This window comes from Salmo salar, chromosome 13 (assembly GCF_965601325.2).
Source record: "Salmo salar chromosome 13, fSalSal1, whole genome shotgun sequence".
In the NCBI taxonomy this organism is placed as follows: domain Eukaryota; kingdom Metazoa; phylum Chordata; class Actinopteri; order Salmoniformes; family Salmonidae; genus Salmo; species Salmo salar.
In genome coordinates this window covers 114,654,853-114,678,010 of record NC_138303.1, presented here as the reverse complement: position 1 = coordinate 114,678,010, position 23,158 = coordinate 114,654,853, and the positions used below count along the sequence as shown (strand labels likewise).

The 23,158-nt window shown below is 46.4% G+C and overlaps 1 protein-coding gene across 1 annotated transcript in view; it reads left to right on the top strand.

The window, feature by feature from the left end:
* il11ra (interleukin 11 receptor subunit alpha) overlaps positions 1-23,158 on the top strand; it is a 101,988-nt gene that overhangs the window by 74,755 nt on the left and 4,075 nt on the right. The window contains exons 4-11 of the mRNA XM_014139063.3: positions 1,746-1,915; positions 2,173-2,287; positions 2,393-2,559; positions 3,853-4,019; positions 6,171-6,315; positions 14,510-14,599; positions 18,848-18,941; positions 19,115-19,194. Coding sequence (XP_013994538.1) covers positions 1,746-1,915; positions 2,173-2,287; positions 2,393-2,559; positions 3,853-4,019; positions 6,171-6,315; positions 14,510-14,599; positions 18,848-18,941; positions 19,115-19,193 — 1,027 coding nt within the window. The 3' untranslated portion in view covers position 19,194. The remainder of the gene's footprint in view (positions 1-1,745; positions 1,916-2,172; positions 2,288-2,392; positions 2,560-3,852; positions 4,020-6,170; positions 6,316-14,509; positions 14,600-18,847; positions 18,942-19,114; positions 19,195-23,158) is intronic.

Below are 23,158 nucleotides of genomic sequence, written 5' to 3'. Positions count from 1 at the left end.
CTCTGTTACGTGTGGAATAGGGTCCTTCCATGGAGGGGCTCTGTTACGTGTGGAATAGGGTCCTTCCATGGAGGGGCTCGGCCCTGTTGCGTGTGGAATAGGGTCCTTCCATGGAGGGGCTCGGCCCTGTTGCGTGTGGAATAGGGTCCTTCCATGGAGGGGCTCTGTTGCGTGTGGAATAGGGTCCTTCCATGGAAGGGCTTGGCTCTGTTGCGTGTGGAATAGGGTCCTTCCATGGAGGGGCTCTGTTGCGTGTGGAATAGGGTCCTTCCATGGAGGGGATCATCTCTGTTGCGTGAGTAATAGGGTCCTTCCATGGAAGGGCTCGGCTTTGCTACTCTGTATTAAAGTCTATATTGAATTCACAAGTTCTTGTAAGAGTATTATGTTCTTAAGACAATTTTCCACGACAACAGTTGGAAGACTGAATAAAATGGTAGGAGGGACATCCCAGGTTCAAGTGATTTCAGATTTAACATCCTACATCACAGAGGCACAAAAAAATATACTACTGTGTCCGTGGGAACCAGGGCTATCGCTATCCGTGGGAACCGGGGCTATCGCTATCCGTGGGAACCAGGGCTATCGCTATCCGTGGGAACCAGGGCTATCGCTATCCTTGGGAACCTGGGCTATCGCTATCCGTGGGAATCAGGGCTATCGCTATCCGTGGGAACCAGGGCTATCGCTATCGGGGCTATCGCTATCCGTGGGAACCAGGGCTATCGCTATCCGTGGGAACCAGGGCTATCGCTATCCGTGGGAATCAGGGCTATCGCTATCCGTGGGAACCAGGGCTATCGCTATCCGTGGGAACCAGGGCTATCGCTATCCGTGGGAACCAGGGCTATCGCTATCCGTGGGAACCAGGGCTATCGCTATCCGTGGGAACCAGGGCTATCGCTATCCGTGGGAACCAGGGCTATCGCTATCCGTGGGAACCAGGGCTATCCGTGGGAACCGGGGCTATCGCTATCCGTGGGAACCGGGGCTATCGCTATCCGTGGGAACCGGGGCTATCGCTATCCGTGGGAACCAGGGCTATCGCTATCCGTGGGAACCAGGGCTATCGCTATCCGTGGGAACCAGGGCTATCCGTGGGAACCAGGGCTATCGCTATCCGTGGGAACCGGGGCTATCGCTATCCGTGGGAACCGGGGCTATCGCTATCCGTGGGAACCGGGGCTATCGCTATCCTTGGGAACCGGGGCTATCGCTATCCTTGGGAACCAGGGCTATCGCTATCCGTGGGAACCGGGGCTATCGCTATCCGTGGGAACCGGGGCTATCGCTATCCGTGGGAACCGGGGCTATCGCTATCCGTGGGAACCAGGGCTATCGCTATCCGTGGGAACTCAGGGGCTATCGCTATCCGTGGGAACCAGGGCTATCGCTATCCGTGGGAACCAGGGCTATCGCTATCCGTGGGAATCAGGGCTATCCGTGGGAATCAGGGCTATCCGTGGGAATCAGGGCTATCCGTGGGAATCAGGGCTATCCGTGGGAATCAGGGCTATCCGTGGGAATCAGGGCTATCGCTATCAGTGGGAATCAGGGCTATCCGTGGGAACCAGGGCTATCGCTATCCGTGGGAATCAGGGCTATCCGTGGGAACCAGGGCTATCGCTATCCGTGGGAATCAGGGCTATCCGTGGGAACCAGGGCTATCCGTGGGAACCAGGGTTATCGCTCAATACAAGCCATTTCCATCTACATTGTCCACAGATGTCATAATGTCTCCGCAGGACATCAGTGAAGTGGCGTCTGAACAGGAGTTCCGTGTTACCATGGCATCACCGAGTGACATCAGATGGTCATCTGGTCCTCCTGCAGGCCGACCGCGCTGCCGAGGGAAACTACAGCTGCCATGACAACCGGGGACGACTCATCAGGACAACCAGACTCAGGCTGGGGCGTAAGTCTCCCTTCTCCTCCCTTCATAGACTGAGGCTGTGACCTAAATCTTAATCATTCCTCAGAAAGGATACCCGGGGAGAGCTGCAGTCCCTCACACACTGAGATAAACCGTGTATATATTGTGTTGTTCCTAGGATAATAGAGGCCGTCATTGAAAATAAGAATTTGTTCTTAACTGACTTGCCTAGGTAAATAAAGGTAAAATTAAAAAATGTAATTGAATGTGATCATCATTTCTCATCTCTTCTTCCTCAGATCCCCCCGGGCTGCTCAATGTTTCCTGTCGTGTGTCCAATCACAGCCTGGTATTGTGTTCATGGGTGGAGTCTGTGAAGACCCTCCTGCCTGCCCAGTACCACACCTCTTACAGGTGAGCCACCCGTCCTCTCCTCTCCGACCAGCATGGTGCTGTAGGTACACAGATATAATGGTGTTGATAGTGAAGGACCTCCCTCTCTCCTCTCTCCCCCTCCAGGGGTAATAAGAGCCAGGTGAGGATGTGTGTGGTGTCTTCCCCTCCCCAGAAGCAGTGCACCATCACAGATCCTACCATGTGGCAACACTACCACAACATCAACATCACAGAGACCAACCCTCTGGGGTCACAGACCACCATCTTGGTGGTCAAGTTCCATGAACTCTGTAGGTCACTACCTCATCTGGACACTGTCTGTCTTTACCTGTCTTTACCTGTCTGTATGTACCTGTCTTTACCTGTCTGTATGTACCTGCCTGTCTGTACCTGTCTGTCTGTACCTGTCTGTCTTTATCTATCTGTCTGTCTTTATCTATCTGTCTGTCTTTACCTGTCTTTACCTGTCTGTATGTACCTGTCTTTACCTGTCTGTATGTACCTGCCTGTCTGTACCTGTCTGTCTGTACCTGTCTGTCTTTATCTATCTGTCTGTCTTTATCTATCTGTCTGTCTTTACCTGTCTGTACCTGCCTGTCTGCACCTGTCTGTCTGTACCTGTCTGTACCTGTCTGTCTGTCTGTCTGTCTGTCTGTCTGTCTGTCTGTCTGTCTGTCTGTCTGTCTGTCTGTCTGTCTGTCTGCACCTGTCTGTCTTTACCTGTCTGTCTTTACCTGTCTGTCTGTACCTGTCTGTCTGCACCTGTCTTTACCTGTCTGTCTGTCTTTACCTGTCTGTCTGTCTTTACCTGTCTGTCTGTCTTTACCTGTCTGCCTTTACCTGTCTGCCTTTACCTGTCTGTCTGTCTTTACCTGTCTGTCTGTCTTTACCTGTCTGTCTTTATCTATCTGTCTGTCTTTACCTGTCTGGCATTACCTGTCTGCCTTTATCTGTATGTCTTTACCTGTCTGTGTGTCTTTCTTTACCTGTCTGTCTGTATCTGTATGTCTTTACCTGTCAGTACCTGTCTGTCTTTACCTGTCTGTCTTTACCTGTCTGTACATGTCTGTCTTTACCTGTATGTACGTGTCTGTCTGTACCTGTCTGTCTTTACTTGTATGTCTATACCTGTCTGTCTTTACATATCTGTCTGTACCTGTCTGTCTTTACCTATCTGTACCCGTCTGTCTTTATCTGTCTCTCAGTCTTTCTGTCTGTATGTCTGTACCCGTCTGTCTTTAGCTGTCTGTACCTCTCTGTCTTTACATGTCTGCCTGCCTGTCTGTCTGTCTTTACATGTCTGTTTGTACCTGTCTGTCTGTACCTGTCTGTGCCCGTCTGTACCTGCCTGTACCCGTCTCTCGGTCTGTACCTGTCTGTCTGTACCTGTCTGTACCCATCTGTCTGTCTGTCTGTCTGTCTGTCTGTCTGTCTGTCTGTCTGTCTGTCTGTCTGTCTGTCTGTCTGTACCCGTCTGTCTGTCTGTACCAGTGTGTGTGCGTACCAGTGTGTGTGTGTGCTTCTCTGTGTGTGCCAGTGTTGGTTGCATGATTCCTCACCCCCCCCCCTCTGTGTGTCTACAGTGCAGCCAGACCCCCCAGAGGCAGTAACAGCAGTGGGGATGGTGGGATATCCCATGAGGCTCCAGGTGTACTGGACGTACCCTGCCTCCTGGCTCCACGACGCTGTGCCCTTCCCCCTCCGCTTCCAGCTCCGCTACCGTCCTGTAGGATTCAGCACCTGGTCTACCGTTAGTTCCTCTATTCACCTGGTCTACCGTTAGTGCCTCTATTCACCTGGTCTACCGTTAGTTCCTCTATTCACCTGGTCTACCGTTAGTTCCTCTATTCACCTGGTCTACCGTTAGTTCCTGTATTCACCTGGTCTACCGTTAGTTCCTCTATTCACCTGGTCTACCGTTAGTTCCTCTATTCACCTGGTCTACCGTTAGTTCCTCTATTCACCTGGTCTACCGTTAGTTCCTGTATTCACCTGGTCTACCGTTAGTTCCTCTATTCACCTGGTCTATCGTTAGTTCCTCTATTAACCTGGTCTACCGTTAGTTCCTCTATTCACCTGGTCTACCGTTAGTTCCTCTATTCACCTGGTCTACCGTTAGTTCCTCTATTCACCTGGTCTACCGTTAGTTCCTCTATTCACCTGGTCTACCGTTAGTTCCTCTATTCACCTGGTCTACCGTTAGTTCCTCTATTCACCTGGTCTACCGTTAGTTCCTCTATTCACCTGGTCTACCATTAGTTCCTGTATTCACCTGGTCTACAGTTAGTTCCTCTATTCACCTGGTCTACCGTTAGTTCCTCTATTCAGCATTCTGTCTCTCCATCTCTCCCCTCGCTCTCCCTCCCCCTACATCTCTATCTCTCCATCTCTCCATCTCTCCCCTCGCTCTCCCTCCCCCTACATCTCTATCTCTCCATCTCTCCCCTCGCTCTCCCTCCTCCTACATCTCTATCTCTCTATCTCTCCATCTCTCCCCTCGCTCTCCCTCCTCCTACATCTCTATCTCTCCCCCTATATCTTTATCTCTCCCCTCCCTCTCCCTCCCCCTACATCTCTATCTCTCCCCCCTATATCTTTATCTCTCCCCTCCTTCTCCCTTTCCATCCCACTATATCTCTATCTCTCCCTTCCCCCTAAATCTGTATCTCTCCCCCATCTCCCTCCCCCTGTATCTATATCTCGCCCCTCCCCCTATATCTCTATCTCACCCCCTCCCCTATATCTCTATCTCACCCCTCGCCCTATATCTCTATCTCACCCCTCCCCCTATATCTCTCTCACCCCCCCACCCCTCCCCCTATATCTCTCTCTCCCCTCTTTCTCCCTACCCCTATCTCTATCTCCCCCCTCCCCCTATATGTCTATCTCACCCCCTCCTGCTATATCTCTATCTCACCCCTCCCCCTATATCTCTATCTCACCCCCTCCCGCTATATCTCTATCTCACCCCTCCCCCTATATCTCTCTCTCCCCTCTTTCTCCCTATCCCTCCTCCTATATCTCTATCTCACCCCCTCCCCCTATATCTCTATCTCACCCCTCCCCCTACCCCCCTATATCTCTATCTCACCCCCTCCCCTATATCTCTATCTCACCCCTCCCCCTATATCTCTCTCACCCCCCCATATCTCTATCTCACCCCTCCCCCTATATCTCTATCTCACCCCCTCCCGCTATATCTCTATCTCACCCCTCCCCCTATATCTCTCTCTCCCCTCTTTCTCCCTATCCCTCCTCCTATATCTCTATCTCACCCCTCCCCCTACCCCCCTATATCTCTATCTCACCCCCTCCCCTATATCTCTATCTCACCCCCTCCCCCTATATCTCTATCTCACCCCCTCCCCCTATATCTCTATCTCACCCCCTCCCCCTATATCTCACCCCCTCCCCCTATATCTCTATCACACCCCCTCCCCCTATATCTCTATCTCACCCCTCCCCCTACCCCTCTATATCTCTATCTCACCCCCTCCCCTATATCTCTATCTCACCCCATCCCCCTATATCTCTATCTCACCCCCTCCCCCTATATCTCTATCTCACCCCCTCCCCCTATATCTCTATCTCACCCCCTCCCCCTATATCTCTATCTCACCCCCTCCCCCTATATCTCTCTCACCCCTCCCCCTCTCCCCCTATATCTCTATCTCATCCCTCCCCCTATACCTCTATCTCACCCCCTCCCCCTATATCTCTCTCACCCCTCCCCCTCTCCCCCTATATCTGTATCTCATCCCTCCCCCTATATCTCTATCTCACCCCCTCCCCCTATATCTCTATCTCACCCCCTCCCCCTATATCTCTATCTCACCCCCTCCCCCTATATCTCTATCTCACCCCCTCCCCCTATATCTCTATCTCATCCCTCCCCCTCCAGGTGGAGTCTAAGGCCAGCCCCCTGCTGATAACTGATGCCCTAGCAGGCCACGCCCACCAGCTGCAGGTGAGAGCCCAGGACGATATCAACCCAGACAGCCAGTGGAGTGACTGGAGTCCCCTGCTGCAGGCCTGTCCATGGAGCGGTGAGAATACAACTGTGTCCCAAATGGAACCCTATTGCCTATATAGTGCACTACTTTAGACCAGAGCCCTATGGAACCCTATTCCCTATATATAGTACACTACTTTAGACCAGAGCCCTATGAAACCCTATTCCCTATATAGTGCACTACTTTAGATCAGAGCCCTATGGAACCCTATTCCCTATATAGTGCACTACTTTAGACCAGAGCCCTATGGAACCCTATTCCCTATATAGTGCACTACTTTAGACCAGATCCCTATGGAACCCTATTCCCTATATAGTGCACTACTTTAGACCAGAGCCCTATGGAACCCTATTCCCTATATAGTGCACTACTTTAGACCAGAGCCCTATGGAACCCTATTCCCTATATAGTGCACTACTTTAGACCAGATCCCTATGGAACCCTATTCCCTATATAGTGCACTACTTTAGACCAGATCCCTATGGAACCCTATTCCCTATATAGTGCACTACTTTAGACCAGATCCCTATGGAACCCTATTCCCTATATAGTGCACTACTTTAGACCAGAGCCCTATGGAACCCTATTCCCTATATAGTGCACTACTTTAGACCAGAGCCCTATGGAACCCTATTCCCTATATAGTGCACTACTTTAGACCAGAGCCCTATGGAACCCTATTCCCTATATAGTGCACTACTTTAGACCAGAGCCCTATGGAACCCTATTCCCTATATAGTGCACTACTTTAGACCAGATCCCTATGGAACCCTATTCCCTATATAGTGCACTACTTTAGACCAGATCCCTATGGAACCCTATTCCCTATATAGTGCACTATTTTGACCAGGACTTTCCCAGCAAACCTGGAACATTCCCAGAACATTAGCTAAGATTCTCATTAAGTGCTAGTTGGGGTTTAATCTAACATTAGAATGATAACATCCCAAAAACATTAAAATAATGTTTTTGATCACATATATATATAAAATATATATATATAATTTTTCATGTTTTAAATTAAATATCCTTGGAATGTTTTCTTAATATTTACCAAAATGTGAGCAAACCTAAATTGTTTCTATGAAAGTTCCCAGAACATTTGTTAGGTTGCAGAAAATGTTCTTATAACATAAAAACAGTCCAGTCATGTTACAAAAACGTTCTTAGAACAATTTTTGTGATGTTCTTTAAAAGTTCCTAAAACAGGTATTTTGGATGTGGGAACATTGTGGGAATATGACAAGAGATAGGTTCTTAGAACAGTAAAACTGTCCAGTTGTGCTGTGATGTATCAGGGTGCCCAAAACAATCATTTGATGTTGTAAGAATGTTGACAGAACAGCTGGTCTAAGTTGTTTAACACTAGAACCTATAAGTATCCGTTAGAGAACGTTGAGAACATACGCATCAGATCCATATCAACCCACAAGGTGTGCAAACATAAGCACCAATGCTTGATAAATATATAGTGCATAAATGAAGTGTAGTGCATAAATGGTGCATAAATGAGTAGTGCATAATAGTGCATAAATGAAGAATATTTCGTGGAAATATATCCATTTAAAATATAACAACAATAGTTTATTTTTTTGTTTAGATAGAGTCAAGGATATGTTTTGTATAGTTTTACAAAGGCCTAGTGAAAAACATAGGCATAAAGACAATTGTGTACACTTCCAGCCAATGACATTCTAACAGTCTAATAAAAACATTTGATACATGATATCGGAAGAATAATCATTGGTCGTGTTTATGAACGTCTTACTTAACATTAGAATACTAAAAAAATATTATTTCAAATAATTTGATTTGATCTGGTGTGACCACCATTTGCCTCGTGCAGCGCGACACATCTCCTTCGCGTAGAGTTGAACAGATTGTTGATTGTGGCCTTTGGAATGTCGTCCCACTCTTCTTCAATGGCTGTGCGAAGTTTCTGGATATTGGTGGGAACTGGAACACGCTGTCGTACACATCGATCCAGAGCATCCCAAACATGCTCAATGGGTGACATGTCTGGTGAGTTTGCAGGCCATGGAAGAGTATGTTGTCCTGGCACCACCTGGCCAGGTCTCTGACCTCCTCCCTATAGGCTAACTCATCGTCACTGGTGACCAGGCCTACCACCGTTGTGTCGTCAGCAAACTTAATGATGGTGTTGGAGTCGTGCTTGACCACGCAGTCGTGGGTGAACAGGGAGAACAGGAGGGGACTGAGCACCGCTGAAGTGCCCCCGTTTTGAGGATAAGCCTGGCGGATGTGTTGTTGCCTACCATCACCACCTGGGGGCGGCCCATCAGGAAGTTCCAGGATCCAGTTGCAGAGGGAGGTGTTGAGTCCCAGGGTCCTTAGCTTAGTGATGAGCTTTGATTGTACTATGGTGTTGAACGCTGAGCTGTAGTCAATGAATAGCATTCTCACGTAGGTGTTCCTTTTGTCCAGGTGGGAAATGACAGTGTGGAGTGTGATTGTTTGGGTGGAATGCGAATTGGAGCGAGTCTAGGGTTTCAGCTAAAAAGGACGGGTCGTGAGCACTATGTCATCACGCGCTGATTTCTATCTGCAACAAGTCTGTTTGGTGGAAGCACACCAGAACATTTGGATATTTTCTTCATGCACATTCTTTACTATTCACATGAAAATCTGTCACCAATTGGATGGAAACCTAGTTAGTGATCATATTTTTTTGTTGCGATATTCATACCTGGAGACATTTGTAATTTAAGGGTGCACCACATGTCCTATTCTTCTGCCAATGACGTATCAATGACCCAAGACCAGCTCAGTTAATCCCTACCATTGTGAGAATGAGTTGTCATAATGCTGCATCAAATGTACATGATCTTAGGGTCATCGGCAAACACAATTTAAGTAACTTAATTTATGTTCCCCTAATTACCCTGAATAGCTCTTCTGGTGGGAAGCTGCTATAGACCACCAAGTGCTAACAGTCAGTATCTGGATAATGTTAAATATAGTTGTAGTAATATGGCTACAGGTTCATCTGCCTCACCTAAAGCCCATTCTGGTGGGAAGCTGCTAAAGACCACCAAGTGCTAACAGTCAGTATCTGGATAATATGAGTGAAATGCTTGATAATGTATGTGATATCAACAGAGAGGTATATTTTCTGGGTGATTGAAATATTGACTGGCTTTCATCAAGCTGCCCACTGAAGAAAACATTTCAAACTGTAACCAGTGCCTGCAACCTGATTCAGGTCATCAATCAACCTACCAGGGTAGTTACAAACAGCACAGGAATTAAATCATCATGTATTGATCACATTTTTACTAATGCTGCAGATATTTGCTTTAAAGCAGTATCCAAATCCATAGGATGTAGTGATCACAATATAATAGCCATATCTAGGAAACCAAAGTTCCAAAGGCTGGGCCTAATATAGTGTATAAGAGGTCATGCAATAAGTTTTGTAGTGATTCATATGTTGATGATGTAAAGAATATTTGTTGGTCCGTGGTGTGTAATGAGGAGCAACCAGACGCTGCACTGGACACATTTATAAAAAACTTATTCCAGTTACTAATAAGCACCCATTAAGGACATGACTGTAAAAACTGTTAAATCGATGTGGATAGATGAGGAATTGAGGGGAGGAAAGGAAGGATTGAAAAATGATATGATTGAGAGGGCAAAAGAAAGGTATGGCAAATAAGTCTGGCTGCCCAGCTGACTGGCAAACGTACTGCAAATTAAGACTATTAAACTATACTATGAAATAAAGATAAATGACATAAAGAATGATAGTAAAAAGCTTTGGATCACCTTAATTGAAGTTTTGGGGAAAAAATCCAACTCGGCTCCTTTATTTATTGAATCAGATGGATCATTCATCACAAAACCCACTGATATTGTAAACTACTTGAATGACTTTTTTATTGGCAAGACTAGCACACTTAGGGATGACATGCCATCAACAAATGCTGACACTACACATCCAAGTATATCTGACCAATTTATGAAAGACAAGGATTGTACTTTTGAATTTTGTAAAGTCAATGTGGAAGAGGTGAACAAATGATTGTTGTCTATCAACAATGACAAGCCACCGGGGTCTGACAATCTGGATGGAAAATGACTGAGGATAATAGCGGACGATATTGTCACTCCTAGTTGCCACAGTTATTCTGCTGCCCAAGAATAGTAAAGCCCCCTTTACTGGCTCAAATAGCCGACAAATCAGCCTCTTACCAACCCTTAGTAAACTTCTGGAAAAAATGTCACAGTAAACAAATTGACAACAGACTTTCAGCACGCTTATAGGGAAGGACATTCAACAATCACAGCACTTACACAAATCACTGATGATTGGCTGAAATAAATTGATGATAAAATGATTGTGGGGGCTGTCTTGTTAGACTTCAGTGCAGCTTTTGACATTATTGATCATAGTCTACTTTTGGCAAAACGTATGTGTTATGGCTTTACACCCCCTGCTATAATGTGGATAAAGAGTTACCTGTCTAACAGAACACAGAGGGGGTTCTTTAATGGAAGCCTCTCCAACATAATCCAGGTAGAATCAGGAATTCCCCAGGGCAGCTGTTTAGGCCCCTTGCTTTTTTCAATCTTTACTAACGACATGCCACTGCTAATGATTAGGTTTACATACGATTTATTCAAACAACTATCACACCCACGCATATTATTAAATGACAATGATGTTTAAGACAATTGTTTTTTTATTCATTGATAGCTAATATTGAAAGGTAATATGATGCAATCTAACTAGATTAGAAGACCTAGACTACATCCTATTGTATGAGAAATGCATTGGATACAAAACAAACACTGCCATGTGATATAGGATAACATATATAATTATATAAATGCAAACAGGAACTTATATTAAATTAACTTAAGCTAGCATTGTAATATTACTGATGCCTTTCTCTGTCCTTGCAGGTGATTAGACAGATTAATTGTAGTCACTAGATGCCCCAGCCTCAAAACCAGAAACATTCCTCCTTGGAGAGGAAAGGAAGTTAGAGAATGAGAAATGTAAGATGGGAAAGACCTAGGAAAGGAAGTTAGAAAAGGAGCTAGGAAAGGATAGTAGGAAAGGGAGCTTGGAAAGCAAAGGAGGAGAGGAAAGGAAGAAATTAAAGAGATCTAGAAAAGGAGGAAATTAAATTAAACTAGGAAAGGAGAAGAGGAGCGAAAGCTAGATAAGGAAAGGGAGAGAGAGAAGGAAGCTAGGAAAGGAGAAAAGGAAAGGGAGTTAGGAAAGGATAGGAGGAAAGACAGCTAGGAAAGGAAAGGAGGGGAGGTAAAGGAAGGAAAGAGATCAAGAAACACAAGCTAGGATAGGAAAGGAAGAAAGGAAGCTAGGATACCAAACAGATGCATTTATAAAAGTGATACATTTAATTACATCTTGTTTTTATGAGGACTGAGGATGTCCTAATCTGGATTCTGTATCATAAATCTATCTGTAAATCGCAACTCACAGATATGTGAGGCCTCTCTCAATCAATGCAACTCACAGATACACTACCATTCAAAAGTTTGGAGTCACTCAGAAATGTCCTTGTTTTTGAAAGAAAAGCACATTTTTTGTCCATTAAAATAACATAAAATTGATCAGAAATACAGTGTAGACATTGTTAATGTTGTAAATGACTATTGTAGCTGGAAACGGCTGATTTTTAATGGAATATCTACATAGGTGTACAGAGGCCCATTATCAGCAACCATCACTCCTGTGTTCCAATGGCATGTTGTGTTAGCTAATCCAAGTTTATCATTTTAATAGGCTAATTGATCATTAGAAAACCCTTTTGCAATTATGTTAGCACATCTGAAACCTGTCTTGATTAACCTGTTATGGCTAGGGGGCAGTATTTTCACGGCCGGATAAAAAACGTACCCGATTTAATCTGATTATTACTCCTGCCCAGAAACTAGAATATGCATATAATTATTGGCTTTGGATAGAAAACACCCTAAAGTTTCTAAAACTGTTTGAATGGTGTCTGTGAGTATAACAGAACTCATATGGCAGGCAAAAACCTGAGAAGATTCCATACAGGAAGTGACCTGTCTGACAAGTTCTTGTTCATCTTGGCTCTTTTTATTGAAGACTGAGGATCTTTGCTGTAACGTGACACTTCCTACGGCTCCCATAGGCTCTCAGAACCCGGGAAAAAGCTGAATGATATCGAGGCAGCCTCTGGCTGAAACACATTTGCACTTTTGGCAAGTGGCCGATCAGAGGACAATGGGCTTAGGCTCGTGCACGAGTCGACCCCATGCTTTATTTTCTTTCGTCTTTTTATCTAAACGCAGATTCCCGGTCGGAATATTATCGCTTTTTTACGAGAAAAATTGCATAAAAATTGATTTTAAACAGCGATTGACATGCTTCGAAGTACGGTAATGGAATATTTAGATTTTTTTTGTCACGAAATGCGTCGTGCTCGTCACCCTTCTTTACCATTCAGATAGTGTCTTGAACGCACGAACAAAACGGCGCTATTTGGATATAACAATGGATTATTTGGGACCAAACTAACATTTGTTATTGAAGTAGAAGTCCTGGGAGTGCATTCTGACGAAGAACAGCAAAGGTAATAACATTTTTCTTATAGTAAATCTGACTTTGGTGAGTGCTAAACTTGCTGGGTGTCTAAATAGCTAGCCCTGTGATGCCGGGCTATCTACTGAGAATATTGCAAAATGTGCTTTCACCAAAAAGCTATTTTAAAATCGGACATAGCGAGTGCATAGAGGAGTTCTGTATCTATAATTCTTAAAATAATTGTTATGTTTTTTGTGAACGTTTATCGTGAGTAATTTAGTAAATTCACCGGAAGTTTGCGGGGGGTATGCTAGTTCTGAACGTCACATGCTAATGTAAAAAGCTGGTTTTTGATATAAATATGAACTTGATTGAACAAAACATGCATGTATTGTATAACATAATGTCCTAGGGGTGTCATCTGATGAAGATCATCAAAGGTTAGTGCTGCATTTAGCTGTGGTTTGGATTTATGTGACATTATATGCTAGCTTGAAAAATGGGTGTCTGATTATTTCTGGCTGGGTACTCTGCTGACATAATCTAATGTTTTGCTTTCGTTGTAAAGCCTTTTTGAAATCGGACAGTGTGATTAGATAAAGGAGAGTCTTGTCTTTAAAATGGTGTAAAATAGTAATATGTTTGAAAAATGGAAGTTTTTGTATTTTTGAGGAATTTGTAATTCGCGCCACGCCCATCATTGGCTATTGGAGCAGGTGTTCCGCTAGCGGAACGTCTAGATGTAAGAGGTTAATTAAAGAAGCAATAAAACCGGCCTTTAGACTAGTTGAGTATCTGGAGCGTCAACATTTGTGGGTTCGATTACAGGCTCAAAATGGCCAGAAACAAAAAACTTTCTTCTGAAACTCATCAGTCTATTCTCTATTCTTCATTCTGAGAAATGAAGGCTATTCCATGTGAGAAATTGCCAAGAAACTGAAGATCTCGTACAATGCTGTGTACTACTCCCTTCACAGAACAACGTAAACTGGCTCTAACCAGAATAGAAAGAGGAGTGGGAGGCCGCGGTGCACAACTGAGCAAGAGGACAAGTACATTAGAGTGTCTAGTTTGAGAAACAGACGCCTCACAAGTCCTCAACTGGCAGCTTCATTAAATAGTACCCGCAAAACACCAGTCTCAACGTCAACAGTGAAGAGGCGACTCCGGGATGCTGGCCTTCTAGGCAGAGTTCCTCTGTCCAGTGTCTGTGTTCTTTTGCCCATCTTAATCTTTTATTTTTATTGGCCAGTCTGAGATATGGCTTTTTATTTACAACTCTGCCTAGAAGGCCAGCATCCTGGAGTCGCCCACAATGTTCCCACCAGACTGTAAACACAACTTAATTAAACATTCTGAGAACCTTAAAAGAACAGACTAAATGTGTTCTGAGAAGGTTCTTGCAACATTAGGCAAATGTTTTATATTAACATTGTATAATCCGTTTTTTTGTGTTATGAGAACATTTGCCTCAACCTAACGAATGTTCTGGGAACTATGACAGAACCAGTGTTGGTTTGCTGGGCTGCATGGAGATTTTTATTTTTATTTTAGACATTATGAACTGTCTACATCCGGACCTTTATTAAACCCAGCACAGTGTTTGAATCGACTTTACTTTGTCACTACAGTTACTTGGTCTGAGGTGTTGTTAAACAGGTCTAGTCTTTGTAAATCCTACAGGTAGTACTGCCGAGCCTACTGAAGAAACATTCCCTGTCGACTACAACGACACGGACGCAGACCCCTCTACAGCCAACACCAAGTCAGAGAGTAAGTATGCCCCTGTCTGAGCCAGAACGTCCCATAGAGCAGGAGTCTCTCTCCTGTTTCTGTATCAGTTAGCCCTGTCTGAGCCAGAATGTCCCATAGAGCTGGAGTCTCTCTCCTGTTTCTGTAGCAGTTAGCCCTGTCTGAGCCAGAACGTCCCATAGAGCTGGAGTCTCTCTCCTGTTTCTGTAGCAGTTAGCCCTGTCTGAGCCAGAACGTCCCATAGAGCAGGAGTCTCTCTCCTGTTTCTGTAGCAGTTAGCCCTGTCTGAGCCAGAACGTCCCATAGAGCTGGAGTCTCTCTCCTGTTTCTGTAGCAGTTAGCCCTGTCTGAGCCAGAACGTCCCATAGAGCAGGAGTCTCTCTCCTGTTTCTGTAGCAGTTAGCCCTGTCTGAGCCAGGGCAGCTTGATGTACAGTACACCCCCTGGACAGGACACTAGTCAGCCTGGTCTGAACCAGCGCAGCTTGATGTACAGTACACCCCCTGGACAGGACACTAGTCAGCCTGGTCTGAACCAGCGCAGCTTGATGTACAGTACACCCCCTGGACAGGACACTAGTCAGCCTGGTCTACACCAGGGCAGCTTGATGTACAGTACACCCCCTGGACAGGACACTAGTCAGCCTGGTCTACACCAGGGCAGCTTGATGTACAGTACACCCCCTGGACAGGACACTAGTCAGCCTGGTCTGAACCAGCGCAGCTTGATGTACAGTACACCCCCTGGACAGGACACTAGTCAGCCTGGTCTGAACCAGCGCAGCTTGATGTACAGTACACCCCCTGGACAGGACACTAGTCAGCCTGGTCTACACCAGGGCAGCTTGATGTACAGTACACCCCCTGGACAGGACACTAGTCAGCCTGGTCTGAACCAGCGCAGCTTGATGTACAGTACACCCCCTGGACAGGACACTAGTCAGCCTGGTCTGAACCAGCACAGCTTGATGTACAGTACACCCCCTGGACAGGACACTAGTCAGCCTGGTCTACACCAGGGCAGCTTGATGTACAGTACACCCCCTGGACAGGACACTAGTCAGCCTGGTCTACACCAGGGCAGCTTGATGTACAGTACACCCCCTGGACAGGACACTAGTCAGCCTGGTCTGAACCAGCACAGCTTGATGTACAGTACACCCCCTGGACAGGACACTAGTCAGCCTGGTCTGAACCAGCGCAGCTTGATGTACAGTACACCCCCTGGACAGGACACTAGTCAGCCTGGTCTACACCAGGGCAGCTTGATGTACAGTACACCCCCTGGACAGGACACTAGTCAGCCTGGTCTGAACCAGCGCAGCTTGATGTACAGTACACCCCCTGGACAGGACACTAGTCAGCCTGGTCTGAACCAGCACAGCTTGATGTACAGTACACCCCCTGGACAGGACACTAGTCAGCCTGGTCTGAACCAGCGCAGCTTGATGTACAGTACACCCCCTGGACAGGACACTAGTCAGCCTGGTCTGAACCAGCGCAGCTTGATGTACAGTACACCCCCTGGACAGGACACTAGTCAGCCTGGTCTACACCAGGGCAGCTTGATGTACAGTACACCCCCTGGACAGGACACTAGTCAGCCTGGTCTGAACCAGCACAGCTTGATGTACAGTACACCCCCTGGACAGGACACTAGTCAGCCTGGTCTGAACCAGCGCAGCTTGATGTACAGTATACCCCCTGGACAGGACACTAGTCAGCCTGGTCTGAACCAGCGCAGCTTGATGTACAGTACACCCCCTGGACAGGACACTAGTCAGCCTGGTCTACACCAGGGCAGCTTGATGTACAGTACACCCCCTGGACAGGACACTAGTCAGCCTGGTCTGAACCAGGGCAGCTTGATGTACAGTACACCCCCTGGACAGGACACTAGTCAGCCTGGTCTGAACCAGCGCAGCTTGATGTACAGTACACCCCCTGGACAGGACACTAGTCAGCCTGGTCTGAACCAGGGCAGCTTGATGTACAGTACACCCCCTGGACAGGACACTAGTCAGCCTGGTCTGAACCAGCACAGCTTGATGTACAGTATACCCCCTGGACAGGACACTAGTCAGCCTGGTCTGAACCAGCGCAGCTTGATGTACAGTACACCCCCTGGACAGGACACTAGTCAGCCTGGTCTGAACCAGCGCAGCTTGATGTACAGTACACCCCCTGGACAGGACACTAGTCAGCCTGGTCTACACCAGCACAGCTTGATGTACAGTACACCCCCTGGACAGGACACTAGTCAGCCTGGTCTGAACCAGCGCAGCTTGATGTACAGTATACCCCCTGGACAGGACACTAGTCAGCCTGGTCTGAACCAGCACAGCTTGATGTACAGTACACCCCCTGGACAGGACACTAGTCAGCCTGGTCTGAACCAGCACAGCTTGATGTACAGTACACCCCCTGGACAGGACACTAGTCAGCCTGGTCTGAACCAGCACAGCTTGATGTACAGTACACCCCCTGGACAGGACACTAGTCAGCCTGGTCTGACACCAGGGCAGCTTGATGTACAGTACACCCCCTGGACAGGACACTAGTCAGCCTGGTCTGAACCAGGGCAGCTTGATGTACGTCGTTGCTCCTCTTTCTACCTGCTGGATTCTCTTTCTGTTTTCCATGGCAAAGAGTGCTGAGTTGGCAGAGTAGGGAAGAATGAAAGAGGAGGGAGGGAGGGAGGGAGGGAGGGAGGGAGGGAGGGAGGGAGGGAGGGAGGGAGGGCGAAGGAGAGAGCGAGAGGAGAGCGAAGGAGAGAGAGAGGGAGAGAGAGAGGGAGAGCAAAGGAGAGAGCGAGAGGAGAGCAAAGGAGAGAGAAAGAGAGAGAGCAAAGGAGAGAGAGCAAAGGAAAGAGAGAGAGAGAGAGAGAGAGCTTTGATTAAATGTTTAGTATCAGATCTCTGCTGTCCTGCCAGTTTTTTTATCTGCTGTTGCCAGATGTCCTCCATCTTGTGGATATACAGTTGTTTTATGTTATTTCATCACACAAACATTGTACAGAACAATACACAACTATGAAAATAAAAGGTTCAACTTCCACAGTCCACATATGGGTGTCTCTCTCTATACATCAGTCTCTACATACAGTACCAGTCAAAAGTTTGGACACACCTACTCATTTTCTTTATTTTTACTATTTTCTACATTGCAGAATAACAGTGAAGACATCAAAACTATGAAATAACACATATGGAATCATGTAGTAACCAAAAAAGTATTAAACAAATAAAAATATATTTCACATTTGAGATTCTTCTAAGTAAACACCCTTTTGCCTTGATGACAGCTTTGGCGTTCTCTCAACCCGCTTCACCTGGAATGCTTTTCCAAAACCTTTGTATGAGTAGGTGTGTCCAAACGTTTGTCTGGTACTGTACTTCAGTCGTTATTTTTCAAGCACAGATCCAAACAGATCTAACTGTTCTGTAACTGTTCTACTACAGATCCAAACAGATCTAACTGTTCTGTAACTGTTCTACTACAGATCCTAACAGATCTAATTGTTCTACTACAGATCCAAACAGATCTAACTGTTCTGTAACTGTTCTACTACAGATCCTAACAGATCTAACTGTTCTACTACAGATCCTAACAGATCTAACTGTTCTGTAACTGTTCTACTACAGATCCTAACAGATCTAACTGTTCTACTACAGATCCTAACAGATCTAACTGTTCTGTAACTGTTCTACTACAGATCCTAACAGATCTAACTGTTCTGTAACTGTTCTACTACAGATCCTAACAGATCTAACTGTTCTGTAACTGTTCTACTACAGATCCTAACAGATCTAATTGTTCTGTAACTGTTCTACTACAGATCCTAACAGATCTAACTGTTCTGTAACTGTTCTACTACAGATCCTAACAGATCTAACTGTTCTGTAACTGTTCTACTACAGATCCTAACAGATCTAACTGTTCTGTAACTGTTCTACTACAGATCCTAACAGATCTAACTGTTCTGTAACTGTTCTACTACAGATCCTAACAGATCTAACTGTTCTGTAACTGTTCTACTACAGATCCTAACAGATCTAACTGTTCTGTAACTGTTCTAATAATCATTTGTAATGATAATACATTTAATTTGTAAAGCTTCACACCCAAGGCGCCTAAGAAAATAATATACAAATAATAATAATAAAAACAAATCCAAAAACACAGAACATTGTACGCCGTGTCGTCTGATCCAGTGGACAGGAGAACAGAATGTAATCTAGAACTGTTTTCTCTCTTCTGTCTCCCCTAGGCTCAGAGGAAGATGGTGGCAGTCTGTTGATTCTACTGGCCCTGTTTGCTGGCATCATCCTGGTCCTGGTGTCCTCTCTATCGGTCCTCATGTGGTGAGATAATATACCATTTATCTGGTCCTGGTGCCCTCTATCTCATATAGTAAGATCCTTATACCTGTTATCCTAGTCTAAATCAGACACACTGTAATACACAGTTTCTATAGCAAGTGAATTTAAACATTTATTCACATGTAAATATGAATCTTGTTTTGTTTTCAATATAGGGTGAGGCAACGGAGGCGGGACAATGTGACAAAACAGGAACTGACCTCAATGGTGAAGATGAAGTCCATGCCAATCTAAAGTGAGCAAGCCTTGACCTCTAACCTCTAACCCTTATCACTGACCTCTAACCCTTATCACTGACCTCTAACCTCTAACCCTTATCACTGACCTCTAACCCTTGTCACTGACCTCTAACCTCTAACCCTTGTCACTGACCTCTAACCCTTGTCACTGACCTCTAACCCTTATCACTGACCTCTAACCCTTGTCACTGACCTCTAACCTCTAACCCTTATCACTGACCTCTAACCCTTATCACTGACCTCTAACCCTTATCACTGACCTCTAACCCTTATCACTGACCTCTAATCCTTATCACTGACCTCTAACCCTTATCACTGACCTCTAACCCTTATCACTGACCTCTAACCTCTAACCCTTATCACTGACCTCTAATCCTTATCACTGACCTCTAACCCTTATCACTGAACTCTAACCTCTAATCCTTATCACTAACCTCTAACCCTTATCACTGACCTCTAACCCTTATCACTGACCTCTAACCCTTATCACTGACCTCTAACCCTTATCACTGACCTATAACCTCTAACCCTTATCACTGACCTCTAACCCTTATCACTGACCTCTAATCCTTATCACTGACCTCTAATCCTTATCACTGACCTCTAACCTCTAACCCTTATCACTGACCTCTAACCTCTAACCCTTATCACTGACCTCTAACCCTTATCACTGACCTCTAACCCTTATCACTGACCTCTAACCCTTATCACTGACCTCTAATCCTTATCACTGACCTCTAACCCTTATCACTGACCTCTAACCCTTATCACTGACCTCTAACCCTTATCACTGATCTCTAACCTCTAACCCTTATCACTGACCTCTAACCCTTATCACTGACCTCTAACCTCTAACCCTTATCACTGACCTCTAACCCTTATCACTGACCTCTAACCTCTAACCCTTATCACTGACCTCTAACCCTTATCCATGACCTCTAATCCTTATCACTGACCTCTAACCTCTAAAAAGAGTGCTCACAATTTCAACCAACCACTGCACATTTACCATGTAATATGGTTGAATCAAGCCATACCACTAGATCACCTGTAATCCACACACAGAGACGCGTACAAAGTTCTCCCTCGCCCTCCATTTGGCAAATCTGACCATAACTCTATCCTCCTGGTTCCTGCTTACAAGCAAAAACTCAAACAGGAAGTACCAGTGACATGTTCAATACGAAGCGGTCCAATGAAACAGATGCTAAGCTACAGGACTGTTTCGCAAGCACAGACAGGAATACGGGATTCATCTGATGTGCATTAATGACGTCGTCCCCACAGTGACTGTACGTACATATCCCAACCAGAAGCCATGGATTACAGGCAACGTCCTCACTGAGCTAAAGGCTAGAGCTGCCGCTTTCAAGGAGCGGGACACTAATCCGGACACTTATAATAAATACTGCTACGCCCTCCGACGAACCATCAAACGGGCAAAGCATCAATACAGGACTAAGATTGAATCCTACTACATCAGCTCTGATGCTCGTCGGATGTAGCAGGGCTTGCAAACTATTACAGACTACAAAGGGAAACCCAGCCACAAGCTGCCCAGTGATGTGAGCCTACCAGACGAGCTAAATGCCTTTTATGCTCGCTTCGAGGCAAAGAACATTGAACCATACATGAGAGCAACAGCTGTTCCGGACGACTGTGTGATCACGCTCACCGTAGCGGATGTGAGTAAGACCTTTAAACAGGTTAACATTCACAAGGCCGCAGGGCCAGACGGATTACCAGGACGTGTACCGCGAGCATGCGCTGACCAACTGACAAGTGTCTTCACTGACATTTTCAACCTCTCCCTAACCTAGTCTGTAATACCTACATATTTCAAGCAGACCACCATAGTCCCTGTGTCCAAGAACACCAAGGTAACCTGCCTAAATGCACTCACGTCTGTAGCCATGAAATGCTTTGAAAGGCTGGTAATGGCTCACATTAACACCATCATCCCAAACACCCTAGACCCACTCCAATTTCCATACCGCCCCAACAGATCCACAGATGACACAATCTCTATTGCACTCCACACTGCCCTTTCCCACCTGGACAAAAGGAACACCTATGTGAGAATGCTATTCATTGACTACAGCTCAGCGTTCAACACCATAATGCCCTCAAAGCTCATCACTAAGCTAAGGACCCTGGGACTAAACACCTCCCTCTGCAACTGGATCCTGGACTTCCTGACAGGCCGCCCCCAGGTGGTGATGGTAGGCAACAACACATCTGCCACACTGACCTTCGACACGGGGGCCCTTCAGGGGTGCGTGTTTAGTCCCCTCCAATCTCCCTGTTCATCCACAACTGTGTGGCCGCACACCGACTCCAACACCATCATTAAGTTTGCTGACGATGCGGCGGTTGTAGGCCTGATCACAGACGACAATGAGACTATAGGGAGGAGGTCAGAGACCTGGCAATGTCAGCAAGACAAAGGAGCTGATCGTGGACTATAGGAAACGGAGGGCAGAGCATGCCGCCATTCACATCGACGGGGCTGTAGTGGAGTTGAGAGCTTCATGTCCACATCACTAAGGATCTATCACGGTTCACACACACCAACACAGTCATGAAGAGGGCACAACAACACCTCTTCCTCCTCAGGAGCCTGAAAAGATTTGACGTGGGCCCTCAGATTCTCAAAAAGTTATACAGCTGCACCATTGAGAGCATCTTGACTGGCAACATCACTGATGCCAAGCTCCCTGCCATCCAGGTCCTCTATACTAGGCAGTGTCAAAGGAAGCCACTAAAAATTATCAAAGATTACAGCCCCCCAAATCATAGCAAGCGGTACTGATGCACCAAGTCTGGAACCAACAGGACCCTGAACAGCTTCTACCCCCCAAGCTATAAGACTGTTAAATAGTTAGTTGAATAGTTAACCAAATAACTACCCGGACTATCAATACCTCAATTACCTCGTACCCCTGCACATCGACTCGGTACTGGTACCCCGTGTATATAGATGAGGGAAAAGGAGAGTAGGTAAAATAGAAGAGAAGAAAAGAAAAGAATAAAGGAAAGAAAAGAAGAGAGAAGGGAAGAGGAGGAGCGAAGGGAAGAGGAGGAGAGGAGGGAAGAGGAGGAGAGAGGAGGAGAGAGAAGGGAAGAGGAGGAGAGGAGGGAAGAGGAGGAGAGAGGAGGAGAGAGAAGGGAAGAGGAGGAGGAGAGGAGGAGAGAGAAGGGAAGAGGAGGAGAGAGGAGGGAAGAGGAGGAGAGAGGAGGAGAGAGAAGGGAAGAGGAGGAGGAGAGGAGGAGAGAGGAGGAGAGAGGAGGAGAGAGAAGGAGAGAGAAGGGAAGAGGAGGAGGAGAGGAGGGAAGAGGAGGAGAGAGGAGGAGAGAGAAGGGAAGAGGAGGAGGAGAGGAGGAGAGAGGAGGAGAGAGAAGAGAGGAGAGAAGGGGACAGGAGGAGCGAGAAGGGAAGAGAGGAGAGAGAAGGGAAGAGGAGGGAAGAGGAGGAGAGAGAAGGGAAGAGGAGGAGGAGAGGAGGAGAGAGAAGGGAAGAGGAGGAGGAGAGAAGGGAAGAGGAGGAGGAGAGGAGGAGAGAGAAGGGAAGAGGAGGAGAGAGAAGGGAAGAGGAGGAGGAGCGAAGGGAAGAGGAGGAGAGAGAAGGGAAGAGAGGAGAGAGAAGAGAGGAGAGAAGGGAAGAGGAGGGAAGAGGAGGAGAGAGAAGGGAAGAGGAGGAGAGAGAAGGGAAGAGGAGGAGGAGAGGAGGAGAGAGAAGGGAAGAGGAGGAGAGAGAAGGGAAGAGGAGGAGGAGCGAAGGGAAGAGGAGGAGGAGAGAAGGGAAGAGGAGGAGAGAGAAGGGAAGAGGAGGAGGAGAGAAGGGAACAGGAGGAGCGAAGGGAAGAGAGAAGAGGAGAGAAGAGAGGAGAGAGAAGGGAAGAGGAGGGAAGAGGAGGAGCGAGAAGGAAGAGGAGGAGAGAGAAGGGAAGAGGAGGAGGA